Raw genomic sequence first — 15085 nt, forward strand, 5'->3', positions numbered from 1 at the left:
TCAATGTTTAAATAGTGTTTTATGGGCCTTTTATTTTTTCATATTACACTGTAGTATTACAGGAAAAGACATTCATATATATATATATATATATATATATATATATATATATATATATATATATATATATATATATATGTGTGTGTGTGTGTGTGTGTGTGTGTGTGTGGAGTATATATACATATATACTGTACTGCATATACATATGTATATATATAGAAGTAAATTCCTGACTCACGTCAGGATCGAACCCAGGTCTTTCAATTGAAAGGCGAGCGAAAACCACGGGAAAATTATGTTATTCCCATGGCCGTTTAAAAAATCATTGACTTCATAAGATTATATTTAAACGATTGTAAACTTGATTTTAATGAAGAGTTTTGTGTACAAATGTTAGTTATGGCTATGTGTAATCCTTTATCTCCTGTTCTTAGCAAAATCCACATGGAATATTTTGAGAAAAAAAAAAATTATCAAGAATTTTTCCCCCGAAAAAATGGTATAGTTTAGATACGTGGAATGGAATGGAATACAGAGTTTAGGCCAAAGGCCAGGCACTGGGACGTATGAGGTCATTCAGCGCTGGAAGGGAATTTGAGAGTAGGTAGGTTTGACGGGTGTAACAGGAGGAAAACCTCGCAGATGCACTATGAGTCAATTGTTAGGAGAGGGTGGAAAGCAAGCTGAAGAAAGATAAAATGAAATGAGGTACAGTAAATGGAATGAAAGGGGTTGCAGGTAGGGCTCGAGGGGATACTGCAAAGAACCTTTAGTAATGCCTACAGTGCACCCTGTGAGGTGCACTGACGGCACTAGCCCCCTACGGGGGTGTTCAGATACGTGGATGGTATTTTTGTACTTGGCCAGTTCACGAAAGTCTCCAGGAATTTTTACTCAAGCTGGATAAGTTAGTCCCATCTATTAAATTTACGTTAGAGGAAGATGGAAATTTATTTTTTATTTTTATAATGTCACTGTCCATAGATGTGATTGAAATTCACCTACTGAATCCTCCGAAAATATACTGACATTGTTCGTTTGCTTGTTTTTATTCTAACTATCAGTTTATATATATATATATATATATATATATATATATATATATATATATATATATATATGTAGTATATATGTGTGTGTGTGTATATATGTATATATATATATATATATATATATATATATATATATATATATATATATATATATATATATATATATAATATATATATATATATATAAGTATGCATGTATATATATATAGATTTCTCATAAATTTTGACTTGGATTTGCCTTTAGAAACTTTACTGTGGTTGCATGAAGGATCTATGATTTGGAAGGTGTGGCTTATGATTGCTAACAACGTTATGGTGTACATAGTTTATATATATATGCGTGTATGTGTTTGTGAATATACACACACACACATATAATATATATATATATATATATATATATATATATATATATATATATATATATATATATATATATATATATATACATATATACATATATATATATATATATATATATATATATATATATATATATACAGTATATATATGTATGTATCTATAATTTCTTACCAAATGCGTTACTTTATCTTGTCATTTCACCCAGTGGATATATTTTCAAGTTTTCCTAAAATGTGCGGTATGTACCCTAGAAGTCTGTTATACAGTATCACTATCATTTTCCTGTTTCATAGTGTTTTATATTTCTCCACTTTTATAAAGTAAGTCTATTCATTTGTGTTTTTCCAGTTTGACCTCGTGTGTGACAGAGCATACATGAGAGCGGCAGTGCAGAGCGTTTATATGTTCGGTATGCTCATAGGGTCTTATCTCTTCGGTGATCTCTCCGACAGGTGAGTTGGATGGGTTTTTTTTTTTTTAGCTCTCAAACGAAATTTTTTTTTTTTTTTTTTTTTTGCTTAGGTTTGATTTTCTGTTAACAGGATTGCGTGGAAAGTTATTTTTAGATTTCTTAAAAAAGACAATTTGAACCAGTGTTTAGATTTCACGAGAGACATGAATGGAGGTTTTGGGGAGAAGGAACCTTTGGTTAGTGGTGTGGACTGCTAACCTGTGTGGGAGGTTTGCGGTTTGCAAACACAGTTGTGTTGTGTTTGTCTTTGTGCTCTTTTCTCAGTAGTTTACATTATTTAGCGTATGAAAGATATAAAAAAATGGATGTCGGCGAAGAAATTGAAACTTAATGAAGACAAAATGGAGTGTATGCTATTTGGAGCTGACAGAGCACTACGAAAATATGAACACTTCAAAAGAATAACTATTATTTCGTCAATAATAAATATTGTAACAGCAGTGAGGAACTTAGGAATATTTATTGATAATAAACTGTCGATGAAGAACCATATATTGCATATTACTATCATATTAGAAACATTGCATTTATTAGAAAATACCTAAACGAAGATACTCTGAAAACAGCAGTTTGCATCCAAATACTTTCGAGGCTTGATTACTGCAACGTTATATACTACGGTCTCCCTAACTACCTACTAAGAAAATTGCAAGGAGTACAAAACAGAGCCGCCAGGTTAACAAAAGGACTACGTTCCCGTGACAGAATAACCCCAGCACTGATTGAGCTACATTAGCTACCAGTAAAAGCTAGAATAGAGTATAAAATACTACTTACAGTTTTTAAAGCATTAAAATATGATGAACCAACATATCTGAGAAATTGCTTAAGCTTCTTCAGGCCCGAAAAGAATATTGTAATCAGACATGTAAGTGAAGCTTATAGGCTATTTGAACCTAGAACAAATTGTAAGTCGGGCGAGAGAGCATTTGAACACTGCGCACCAAGACTATGCAACAAAATACCGCCGGAAGTGAAGAGCATACAAGAGGAATGCAAATTTAAAAAGGAACTAAAGACTCTCCTATTCTGCAGGAGCTACGATACTGGCGAGAAAACACTGAAAGACAATAATAGAATATAAGAAGCACCTTATTTCGAAAAGGTACAAGGACCCGCCAGAAAGGGAATTATCCCTGTGGAGGGCTGTACATAAAACCAAACAAAAAGAAGTATGGGAATTTAGTATTTAATTTAGTACTGAAGCTTGCCGAGAATGTCAACGCCTATACTATTGGCTTGTTCCCGATGAATATTTGGACATTTTGAATACATGTATGAGAGAGCAAGTTCTCGCCGAGTTATTTTTGTTGATGTTGTTGCATATTTAATGTTTTTGACAAGACATTCCTTCTTAAGTTCACAGTTGTGTTTATTTGCTTTTTTTTTTCGTGTCGATACGCCATGTATTGATATCAGCCACATATGACATGTAAAATAACTAGAAATGTGATCAGAGAGTAAATGCTGGTAATACCTGGTACTCAAGTAGAAGGCGCTGAAACAGTAACTGGTGTAAATTGGGAGAAATCGTTGAAACGATAATTAGTGTCTTATGGAGAGAAATGTAAATCTGACAGAGCGAGAGAGAGAGAGAGGTTTGATGTTTTCCTACATTTTTATTCGTAGCAGTTATCAAATCCCATAACACGTATAAAAAAAACCACATTACTGTGCCAGGTGGAAGCAGCTATGAAAGCTAAAATTCAACGAGTGTAACTTAGTGGCCAGGCGGCATACTACTGCGTGAAAAAGGATCTATACGAAAGTTCAAATGTAACCCACACTTGCGTTGGATGCAGATTGCCAACTTTGCACTGGGCAGGGGATTTTGGGAGATAATTCAAGTCTCCAATTTTGATTGATTTGGTCCGATTATGGCTAAACTCTTCTAGTAATCTCATGAAATATTATTTGTATCCCATTTAAAATCTATCCATGGAGATACTAAACTTACTTCTAACAAAATTGCACCCACCACTAGCGGCTATTTCATATCTCAGTGTGTTTTGAAAGATCTTTGAATATCTCATTGAGAACAGTATACTGCACCAACATATGAAGTGTTCAACTATCCATTAGTAATAATTATTTAAAGCCATCACCTTTTCCACACAAATATCAACGCTAACAAGGTACGAATACGGTGTGGTTGTGAAATCATCAATTTCCATGCATATATTTTGTATGAAACAACTAAATGCACATTTTTTCAAAGGACCAGGGGTCGAAAGGTAGTCATTCAGTGTTGCGAAGTGTAGAGAATTTCCTGTGCTGTGATTATGCTAATCTTCAGAGTTTTGAATCATAGATTTTGAGCGAAGATAAATAATTAGAGATTTCATGGATACCAAGACCAGTATTATTTGTAGATATTTACTCTGTGGGTAGTTATCAAATGGAAAGTCTATAAATAGCCCTTTTGTAAGTTTTAGACCCTTAGAGATTCAACAATTCAAAGTACTATTATTGCTTGAAATGTGCCTATGAGATTCATTTTAAATTTTTATATATTAATGTTCTGATGTTAATTTTTTCCACAGGTTTGGTCGCAAACCTATATTCTTAAGTGCCTTAGTACTGATGGTTTTCGTTGGTGTAGGCCAAGCAGCCATTCCAAATTACTATGTCTTCACAGCTCTTCGCTTAGTTCTTGGTGCATCTCTCCAAGGTGTATTTCTTGTGGCATATGTGATGGGTAAGTTATCTCAGATTTATGTAAGTACTTTTGTTATAATTAGGCAGTTTCACAGTCTACTATACTGAGTTGGCAAGAAACACAAGAAATTTATTTTTGAAAATGCATTTTCCAATTCCAAAACTCTTAGATCCTAAGCATGAGGCTATTTATGGTTAAGAAAATCAGTCTTGATCAATTTTGTTGGATCTCTGATATTGCTGTGCATCCAAGAGTGGTTCTTATCAAGCTTTTGTTTATGGGTTAGTGACTTGTTTTTTCCCCTGCACTGCAATTATTTGAAATTTGCTTTTCCTGGCTTACAAACCTCTCAGTGGGATCTGTTGCTTCCTATGGGCTAAGATGTACTTGTGAGAGGGTGCGAAATAGTGAGCAGGAAGACAAGTACTGCTGGTTTACTTATGTTGTTTTAGATTTAGCTGGCCTTGTGCCAGCACGGGCTCTTGCTCCTAGAGCAGCCCGTAACTCTATGTTGATGATGAGTCTGTGAGATGGGTAGGTTAATGAAAACTTTATTATGATACATGAAAGTGATTTTGGTGGGGGTAGGCTTACTGATGAAGCAACCCGCTTATAAAGCAGCGTGCGGACGTCTGCGTATACGCAGAGACCGCGAATACAAAAATTTACAAGTGACCTGAGGTCAAACTATTTCTTTACACAAAACAGGACAGGTACATATAGAAAACATGATGATTAACAATAGCTGGTTGGACATAAAAATACTCTGACACATATACGTGGTACAAGGGCAAATGAACAGGTAATAAATATACAAATCACAATAATGATGATAAGATTGTGTATGTGCGACCTCAGGTCGGCTGTGAAGGCACCGCAGAAAACTGGATGTTCATCATAGAGAACCCGTTGAGCAGGGACTTTACATACTCCTACCCCCACCCCTCCACTTCCTCTTCCTTCAAGCATGGACTAAACAGTCCTTTGGATTATTGGCCTGTATTAGCCTCATTATTAAAATGAATTTATGACTCCAACAAATGTGCATGAGTAAAGAATAGCATGACCGTAGAAGATAACCCGACACATATTAAGAATCCTTCTTTTCCACCCAATCTAGCTGGAACTTTCTCGTCTGCTTCTTCTCCTCCCTCCTAGCAGCTCTGAATTGTACATGCTTTTTACCTGTGTGTCTATCCATTCTTTCCATATGACTAACCATTTAAATTAGCTCTATGGAAGTAAAGTGCTGATTTAACAATCCCTAAATATACTCTCATCTTTGCTTCCATAGTCATTTCAAAAATGTTCTTCTCACTCTTTCAATTCACACCCTGCTACTTTCTGTGCTCTAATTGTTTAGCGAATCTCCTTCCTTCCTTCTATCTTCCTCTGCATTTACTCAAAAATACTCATAAAAATTAATTTCCACCATCTATAATAGGATTCAGTGCTCCATATTCATTTATTTCAGCTTCCCCTTATAACCTTACTCAAGCTTATGCTGTATTTCCTTTTTCTCCTCTTGCATACCAAATTAGTATTGTATCATCAGCAAACTTCCATTCTTCACCCCATTCAGGACTCAGAGCTTATACTGTATCTCCTTTTTCTCTGCTTGCAAACTTATTTTGCTAGAATCCCAAATTAGTATTGTATCATCTACAAACTTCCATTCTTCACACATTCAGGACTCATTTTCTTGCCCTACAACTCTGACCTATGTCAAATGAATTTGTTATGCCTTCTGGATTCACCACATCAATAACGATATTAAACAGCCACGTAGACATAACGCAGCCTGTACTCAGACCCATTTTTATATCTTCTGTCATAAAAACTTTTAATTTCTCCCAATAAATTATCTTTGTATCATACATCTTTAACACCACCATTCTTCTCTGTCCTGTTTGAACTCCCATCATGGTTATGTCTTCATCTGTGTCCTCTCAGTAAGTTCCTGCGACTTCCTACAGGTCTACATCTTGCTGCTTCTGCATCCGCAGCATTTCAGACCAACTGTTGCTGCTTGTCCCTTTTCATTACCTGTCCAGCCATCTCAGTTTTTGAGATCTCGGTCTTTTTTCGCCAACTTCTCATTTGTAATATGATCTTTTCCACCAAAAAGCAGCAACGAATCTAGAATTCTGTGACCACTCATGTTCAAATTCTCCTGTTTTACCTATCATAGCCCATATCTTTGCTGCGTAGAGTACTTTAGGCCTTATGTACCAGAGATGGGCACCTATTGTAGGTCTTTGCTCTCTTACAAATGGGATATATATATTATATATATATATTTTTTTTTTGCAAGTAATTCTTCTCCACTTCATCCTTGCTACAGCTACTCTTTTCTACTGTTTTTTTTTTACAGTTTGTTCCCAAGGTAACAGAAATGCTGTACCTCTTCTAAGACCTGCCCATCTGTCACAGTAGAGTCCTCAACTCCCCTCACACTTCTCATATAACCATTTTATAACAAATAACCCACATATCCTCTGTTCTTTCTCTATCATTACTTCTGGCGTCGATCTTACTTTCCCTGGTACACTAATTAACATAATGCCCCTTTAGTTCCTAGAATCACTTCTATTATCTTTACATTTATACAGAGAAACAATTGCTCCCCTCATTCACCACTTCAGAATATATCCCTCATCCAGACATACAGTATCTTGAACACCCTCATTAGCTAGTGAATCATACTTTTGCCACTGTACTACAGTACAGCTTCTCTGTTGTAATCTTACCAACACCAAGTCTACTTACATTCTTCAACCTCTTAATTTCCCTCCTTACATCTTCAGCAGTCACTTTCACAAGCTTTCTTAGCATACAGTAACCCCTTTCACTCTTGCATTATTCAGACCCTGGACTGCGTTCAGTTTAGACAGCATCTCTTTTCTGAGATACAATTTTTCATTTACCTTTCTACATTCGCATTCCTACAGAAGAACCTTTCCTTCTAAGTAATGGTTGACATCCAATGCTCTTTTTGCAGGAAGATACCAACGGAAATCAATGAAAATTAAAGACATTGTCCAAGTATACAATATACAACAATACTGTACTCTCAAAGGAAGCTTATATATATATATATATATATATATATATATATATATATATATATATATATATATATATATATATATATATATATATATATATATATATATATATATAACCACAATCAGCTTTTGTTTTGACCTATTCTTATGAAGATAAAAGGAAAAGTGATGGCAGATATGTGAAACACTATATGAACTTTTCACCTTTTCAAATAATATAGCTAAAGGGTTTTGGCTTAAAACGATTCAAATTTTATAGCTGGAATAATGAGTCTGTTACATTTTTCATTGTAAGAGGAATAAGTTTAATCTTTCAAATAACTTAAGTTTCATAACTTTTCAGCAATGGAGCTGGTTGGAAAAAAGAAGAGAGTGTTGGTTGGAGTATTGAGCCAGTTCTTCTATACACTTGGGTATTTCATGGCAGCTTTTCTAGCATTTGAGATCAAATCTTGGCGTTGGCTACAAATCTCTATGACTTTGCCTGCACTGTTGTTTATTCCATATTACTGGTAAGGAATAATATTAGTTTTCTAATTCACTTCTTGTGAAGAACTAAGTAGATTAGAGTTTACGTTGTACATTACCATATAAATATAGCAAAAATGGAAATTCCCCTTATTGCACAGAATGCTATAGAAACTGGTAGTTATGCTTAAATTAACAGATGGTCAGTATCTCATATTTTATGCCTGTGATGCTATCTTAAAAATCAAAGTAAATATAATTAACAAAAAAGGGCATCTGTAAACATACAATTGTTATTCCTCCAGTATACAGTATACAAGATCATGTGAACACACAATGTTGTCATGGTTTACTGTATTGTACCAAGTCTGATTTTCATAATGTTCAAATACAACTAGTCAGAAATATGTCAAAATCCTCAGTTATTTTGCAACAACATCATACATATTTACTATAAGGGCAGTACCATTCCTTAGGGCAAAATGAGATCTTTTTACTATCAGTTAATAAAAGAATCTGAGGACGGGGTTGTGGTGATGTTTAAAATGGTGGAATTGTGGAATACTGAGGAGAAGACTGAAAATCAGCATCAGCAAAACATCAGCTTAAGGTGACTGGAAGGGAAACCTAGGAAAAAGTACAGTCAGGAAAGTGGCCATGTGATTATAGTGGGACAAGTGTGGGGGTGAAATCTCTACTTTGTCCTTTATGTAATTGATGGTGTCATAAGCGGTGCTCAGGATTGCAAATAGTAACATAAAGGAAGAGATGTTTGATACTTAAAATGCACTGAAAAAGAAAATGGGGTATATACGAGTTAAGAACCATGTTGTGTTAGAGAGTCAGGTCTTACAGGAGGTAAAGCATTTCTTCTACTTGGGGTTGAGAGAGCAGTAAGAGAGTAGCTGGAGCATGGATGAAATGGAGAGAAATAGTCAGGCTAATGGTTCATAAAAATGTCTCATTATTAGAGAAAGTAAAGACTTACAGTGGGTACATAAAGATTGTATTACTCTATGCAGCAAAAACATGGTTACTGACAAGGAAAATGGAGGAGTCTTTGAAAAGGTGTGACTATAAAATGTTAAGCTTTGTGGCCAGAGTACAGTAGGAAGATTGTGCTAAGAATGAGAGCAATTGTTCAAGAGATGTGTTATTAAGAAGCTGGAGAGAGCTCATTTCACATCTAACCCCTTCAAGAGAAAAGCGAAGGTAAAAATATTTTTAATGATGATGGTAATGATTCTGGTTAGGTGTTAATACTAGTATGTATACACTTTTTGCTGGGAACATAGTCCCCATAGGAATGTGCTACCTACCGAGTCTTGTACAGTACACCATAAACAGTGCATGTAATAAAAGCGCTTTGCAATGTCTGACCCCAGCTGTACCGATTTTTGTCCTTTTTTGGCATTTATTACTTTTTGTGTCGTCCTATCTAGCTTTCCAGTTTCTTTAACACTGTTCTGTCCTGGTTTTGCCCTTTTTTTTTTTTCAACCAAAAGTTCTTTGAGCCATGTTGCTTAGAAATGTGACTAAGTTGTACAGCTGATAAACTTTATGGAATCATGAGAATAAAGGTGACTCAATGTGAAGCCCAGATTGCAATGATTGCTGTTACCTGGAGAATTCTGTGTACTGGAAGCCACAATGATACCAGATGAGATGTTAATAGATTAATTAATTTAGTAATCTTAACAAGTGTCAGAACAACACTGGTCATAACTTTTCATTTAGACTACATGTGCTGAATTTAGTATTGAATACAGGTGTATTGCTTAAAACCCTTTGCATTTCTTTTCATAGTATAGTGACATCTTTAAAATTACCTTGCTTCAGTTTTCACTTCTTCAGAACAAATTCTTGGGGCAACCCCAGAAACCCCAGAAATATAACTCAAAAATTTTGTTCAACTACAGGACATATGATGTACTAAGTACAGTACTGAATTAAATTTTATTACATTCTAGTAACTTATGAAGACTCAGGGAGTTTTGATTTTTTGTTTTTAGGGTAATTCCAGAATCTACTCGTTGGTTGATAACAAAAGGTCGTAGTGCTGAGGCAAAGGTTATTCTAGAGAAGGCTGCCAAAATCAACAAGAAGAAGGTAAGTACTGCACTGAACTGTAAAATGTTTGTTTACAACATTAGAAAAAAATTTTAATTCTTTTGCTCAGAAATATACACTCTGTCAATGTTATCCATAGTTTGGAAGAATAGTCAAAACTCATTTTTTTAATGTTTGGATAAACAGTAAAGCAAAAGCAGCTATTAGTAACTTTGCTGTCGTGTAAAATTACTGAGCACTCAAATATTTCTTCTTTTAATAAGATAGGCATTAAAGTAACTGAAACTACAGATGTATTCTTAAAAATCTGTGATACAGTAATAACCCATTACTGACAGGTGACTGAGGAAATGGTTCTTCAGGCAGTAGCAAAAGGTAACAAAGACGGTGGGAAAGGAAACTTCTTTGATCTTTTCCGTTTCCCCAACCTGCGCAGAAAAACACTTAATTTGCATTTCAACTGGTATGTACACTGTACAGTACAGTATATTTGATAATATCTAATATCACAATACACTAGAAAATTCATGTTAAACAGGGTATCACCTAGTGTGCCTGGTATGGTACACAGTCTCACTGGCCATCAGATGAATCAGTTTCTTCTTTTACTTTTCACCCATTCTGTACGGTCCCTTCCCGCCCTGTTGTCTTATGAAAACAAACCTTCAGATCATCCCTATGATTGTCTCAAAATGAGACCCTGTGGTCTAGTTCAACTACTTTAAAGTATTTATTATCTCTAGAAAATGTGAGTATTTTATGGCTGTTGATTTTACCTTCAAAATTTTATCTGAAGGGTGACTAGTACTCTTTTTTGCAAGATAAAACACAATAGGAAAAGCAAAAATCTACTACCTTCCGAGTCTTGAGGATGTTAGGCACTAATATGCATGAGCATTCACAACAAATGTGATATATTTTACTTGTTTTTAGTTATTGTATGTATGAAAAATGCTACTGTATTTTAGTCTTAAGAGGTAGAGAAACAATTCAGTCAAAGGAGACACAATTCTATTTTATCGATGCTGCTGAACTGATGAGAGACATTTCACTTGACGTCTTACATTAAATTTATTGTTTAACCAGAACTTATGTAGAATTGTACATCCATGGGATGAAGATTACTTTAGGAAAGTATTAATAAGTTGAATAATCAACCCTTCAGGATTGTCAAGAGATAAATTCAGTTTATGAAGCCAGATTAGTAAGAAAATTTTGGGTCTGCATGTTGTGCTCACCTTTTGAACATTTATATTTTCAACTCTGAATAAGCCTATCAATCTCATATTCTTTATACAAGTAGTGCTGTACTGTATATATTTCCATTGCCATTTCTATACTGTCTTCTAGTTTGTGTATACATACTGTATGTATATATGCAGGTTTGTGAACAGTGGTGTTTACTATGGATTGTCCCTCAATACCGGTAACCTTGGTGGAAATGACTACCTCAATTTTATAATCAGTGGAGCTGTAGAGTTACCAGCACATGCTATTACGATTCTCATTCTTGATCGAGTAGGACGTCGATTGCCCCTCTGCTCCTTCCTTGTCCTGGGTGGAATTGCCCTACTTTCAACTATGTTTGTCACAAAAGGTTTGTAGAGTACTTTAAACAGCATAAGAGCTGAATTTTTTTTTTGGGGGCGGTGAGCATATAATGTCTATACTCTTATCAGCAAATTAAAATTCTTGCCACTTATTGTACAATACAGTAATCATTTCTTTTAGCATTGTTAAGTTTTCTAATTTCTATCAGTAATCATTATTTTATTATAATTGAACACACAAAAATTAAAGTATCATATTCTGTTAAGTAATTTCCTGTTTTCTTACTTCGGAATAAATGCTATGAACCAGCCTACCAGGAATAGAGAATTTTTACTCGTGGTTCTGATAAACCTTGTAATTATTAACCAGAATGTAAGTGTCGTTTTCATGATTTTCAGATCTCCAGTGGCTGCTAGTCTTCCTTGCTATGTTTGGAAAGCTGTGTATCACTGCATCATATGCCATTATTTATGTGTTATCAGCTGAAATATTCCCAACAGTAGTAAGAAATGTCGGTGTAGGATCGTCTTCCATGGTAGCTCGAATTGGGGGAGCTATTGCACCGTTCATAAATCTCCTGGTTAGTATCTTTCTGGTGTTTTGGCACTGTAAATCAAAGATGCTACTCTTTTATTACATAAATTTCTATTCTTAGATAAACATTTGAAAATATCAGAATTATGTGAGGCCATTGAGTCACATATTTAGGTTTTCTTAGGGCTCATCTGCAGAATTTGTTCTGAAAAAAAAAAAAATAGGATTTGTTCTAAAAAAAAAAAAGGAGAAAGAGGGAGAGAGAGGTGGAAAATTGAAACAAGAACAAGTTAAAGAAGCTGGACAAGAGTTTTTATGTGTATTTTCACTGATTAAGTGTAACATAAGAAATGGACAAATAAAAAGGCCACCCCTGTAAGTTTTAGAACTTTTACTCAGTGATTTGGTTAAACTAGTTCATGATAATCAAATATGTACTGGTCTGTTCCTGAGCACTAAAGCCAACTTGGGGCCAACAAATCTTTTGAGTTGAGACAGCACAGCATCTCGCCTCTTCAGCATTAGGTTTGCCCACAGGTTCACTGTCTGGTAGGTAATAGCCCTACCTCCAGACAGCATCAGTCTCTTAAATGCTGCATCCCCATCGGGTGTACGAGTGCCCGAGAAACCATCCTGACCACTGTAAGGGACCAAAGACCAATCTACAAGACTGTCTGGAATGCTGCCATGGCAGCTGATGCCAGTACCACTGCCTCCACCTGCAAGAGGGAGACTCCTGTCTGGAATGCTGCCATGGCAGCTGATGCCAGTACCGCTGCCTCCACCTGCGAGAGGGAGACTCCCTCTACATGGAGACGCTCTAGCGACAGACCAGGACACAGATGAGTTTGGTCCAGGTCAACCTGCTTGGGTGGAAGTGGGCTCTCCAAGGGAACAATATTTCTTCTGGTGAGCTAGATGTGGAGGAAGTGTCTTGAATGAACGGTTGGACCAGAGGGAATTCTCTTGACCATAAGGAGAATTCACCTGGTCCAGGACCCCATCAGCAAGCCTAGACCATGGCAGGCTGATCGAAGTTCTGGGTTCCTTCTGGAGTCCCCAGAGTGATTCGATGGCGGAAGAACGGTCTGCAGGAAAAGCCAACGGTCTCTTCCTCAAGATTAGTGAAATGACATCATCCAAATGATCTCCACAAAGTGCCTCAGCAACTCAGGGGCATTCATGTGAGTCCTAGGGCACAGGAACCTCAGGTCCCTCCAGTTCCCAGTCCTCCTGAGCTGCTCCCTCTGCTGGAGAGTGACACTCACCAGAGCCCCCTGGCGATCTCTCATTCACTTGGGAGTATGTCCTGTCTGGTTCAAGGACCAATCCAAGAACGTAAGCCTCTGTGGGCAGGCTGGGGTAGGAGCAAGAATGGTCCTGATCCCAAGCCCCAGACCTGTCCAGCTCCTAGAAAACCCTAAGGAGGTGGAGGGGACAGGTTAGGGATCACGAGCACCCTTGCCCAGCCTGTAAAAAACAGAAGTTGTGACAAGAGAGCAAGGCCATGGGCGGTTGTCAACCCTCGGTGACGATATCCTCATGGGTCGGGGAGAGCGGTCCTGCTCACACAAACATGGGTGGGGGCTTGAGCATGCACCAGTCTTTTTAGAAGCTGGAACCTCTACAGGTGAAGAAAACTGAGTTGGGGACCTCTTTTTACCTGGCCTGGGTGACCGGACACATCACCGATGCCACGTGTGGGGTTACCAGGGAAATAGGGGCATTCCTGGAGCTGGTGGACACCATGACCTTTGAAGCTGTCACAGTTATGGTCGAAGCAGTTAACAGAAGGCCCTTCATTGCCTTCAAGTGATCAATAAGCAGATACACTCGGCTCCCCCAGAGATGCCTAGGGTGGACCATAACTCCTCAAGTCCCTTGGCCTCCCCAACACCTGAAAAGGAAAACAGGTTAGGTGAGAGTTCTTCCAGTGACCCAAGAACGAGCATCCACCAAAAGATAACTCCTCCTCTGAGCTAAGAGAGACCCCCAGAAGGAAAACTGGGCTGGTTGCTGCCCCCCACCCCACCCCTCTACCAAATTAACAGTAGGAGTCAGTTAAGAGGAAACTGGTCCCTTGGGAGTGGTAACATCAGGCATAAGTTTTGCAGAAGGTAGAAAAGGACCAACGAGAAACATGGCAAACTTCACCCAGTGTTCAGAAGGCCAAACCGAGCACTCTGAGCATGGGTTGCTTTGATTACTGTACAATCATGCTTGCAGCATAAAGCACACATGTGTGGGTTAGTCTTTACAGAGGAAAGGAACCAGTTACATGGCCTGTCCTTTCCTGGACAGTGCCTAAACACCTACGGTTTCCTCTCCAATGAAGTGATTGAGGGGTTTGCATGGCAAGAAAACTCAAACAAATATCACAATATATTTCATTAAAGAAATAAGAAAAAAGCATAAATTGAAAGTGAATGGCAAGTCAGGCAGAGATGTCTTCACATGATGGCAGCCGGAAGTAAAGAGTAGGTGGAGTGCAGTGCGACGGGTGGGCAGGGCTTCCCCCAATCCATTGGTAAGTTAATGATCTTGTCCCAAAGTTAAGCAGCCATTCCAGCTTGTGTTCGGCAGCTAAATTGTATGTAAAGAACTTCAGGTTTGTATTTTTGTAAGAACAAATAACAATGTAGGTATGTTCAACTATGAAGTTGTAACTGGAAATAGGAATTACTCAAGTTGATTTTTACAGGGTGATGCATGGAAGCCTCTGCCTTTGCTCATATTTGGCTCCTTAGCTTTTGCTGCAGGAATACTTTCACTTCTACTGCCTGAGACACTTGGAAGGCGATTGCCAGAAACTATTGAGGATGGAGAAAGCTTTGGGAGGTAAGTGAAA

The 15085-nt window shown here is 37.1% G+C and overlaps 1 protein-coding gene across 10 annotated transcripts in view; it reads left to right on the plus strand.

The window, feature by feature from the left end:
- LOC136847217 (organic cation transporter protein-like) overlaps positions 1 to 15085 on the plus strand; it is a 69870-nt gene that overhangs the window by 44142 nt on the left and 10643 nt on the right. For all 10 annotated transcript variants that reach the window (XM_067118675.1, XM_067118670.1, XM_067118674.1 and 7 more), the window contains 8 exons: positions 1764 to 1867; positions 4431 to 4585; positions 7958 to 8126; positions 10095 to 10191; positions 10491 to 10615; positions 11535 to 11749; positions 12102 to 12283; positions 14939 to 15075. In XM_067118675.1, coding sequence (XP_066974776.1) covers positions 1764 to 1867; positions 4431 to 4585; positions 7958 to 8126; positions 10095 to 10191; positions 10491 to 10615; positions 11535 to 11749; positions 12102 to 12283; positions 14939 to 15075 — 1184 coding nt within the window. The remainder of the gene's footprint in view (positions 1 to 1763; positions 1868 to 4430; positions 4586 to 7957; positions 8127 to 10094; positions 10192 to 10490; positions 10616 to 11534; positions 11750 to 12101; positions 12284 to 14938; positions 15076 to 15085) is intronic.

The sequence above is a fragment of the Macrobrachium rosenbergii genome, chromosome 16 (genome assembly GCF_040412425.1).
Source record: "Macrobrachium rosenbergii isolate ZJJX-2024 chromosome 16, ASM4041242v1, whole genome shotgun sequence".
Lineage (NCBI taxonomy): Eukaryota > Metazoa > Arthropoda > Malacostraca > Decapoda > Palaemonidae > Macrobrachium > Macrobrachium rosenbergii.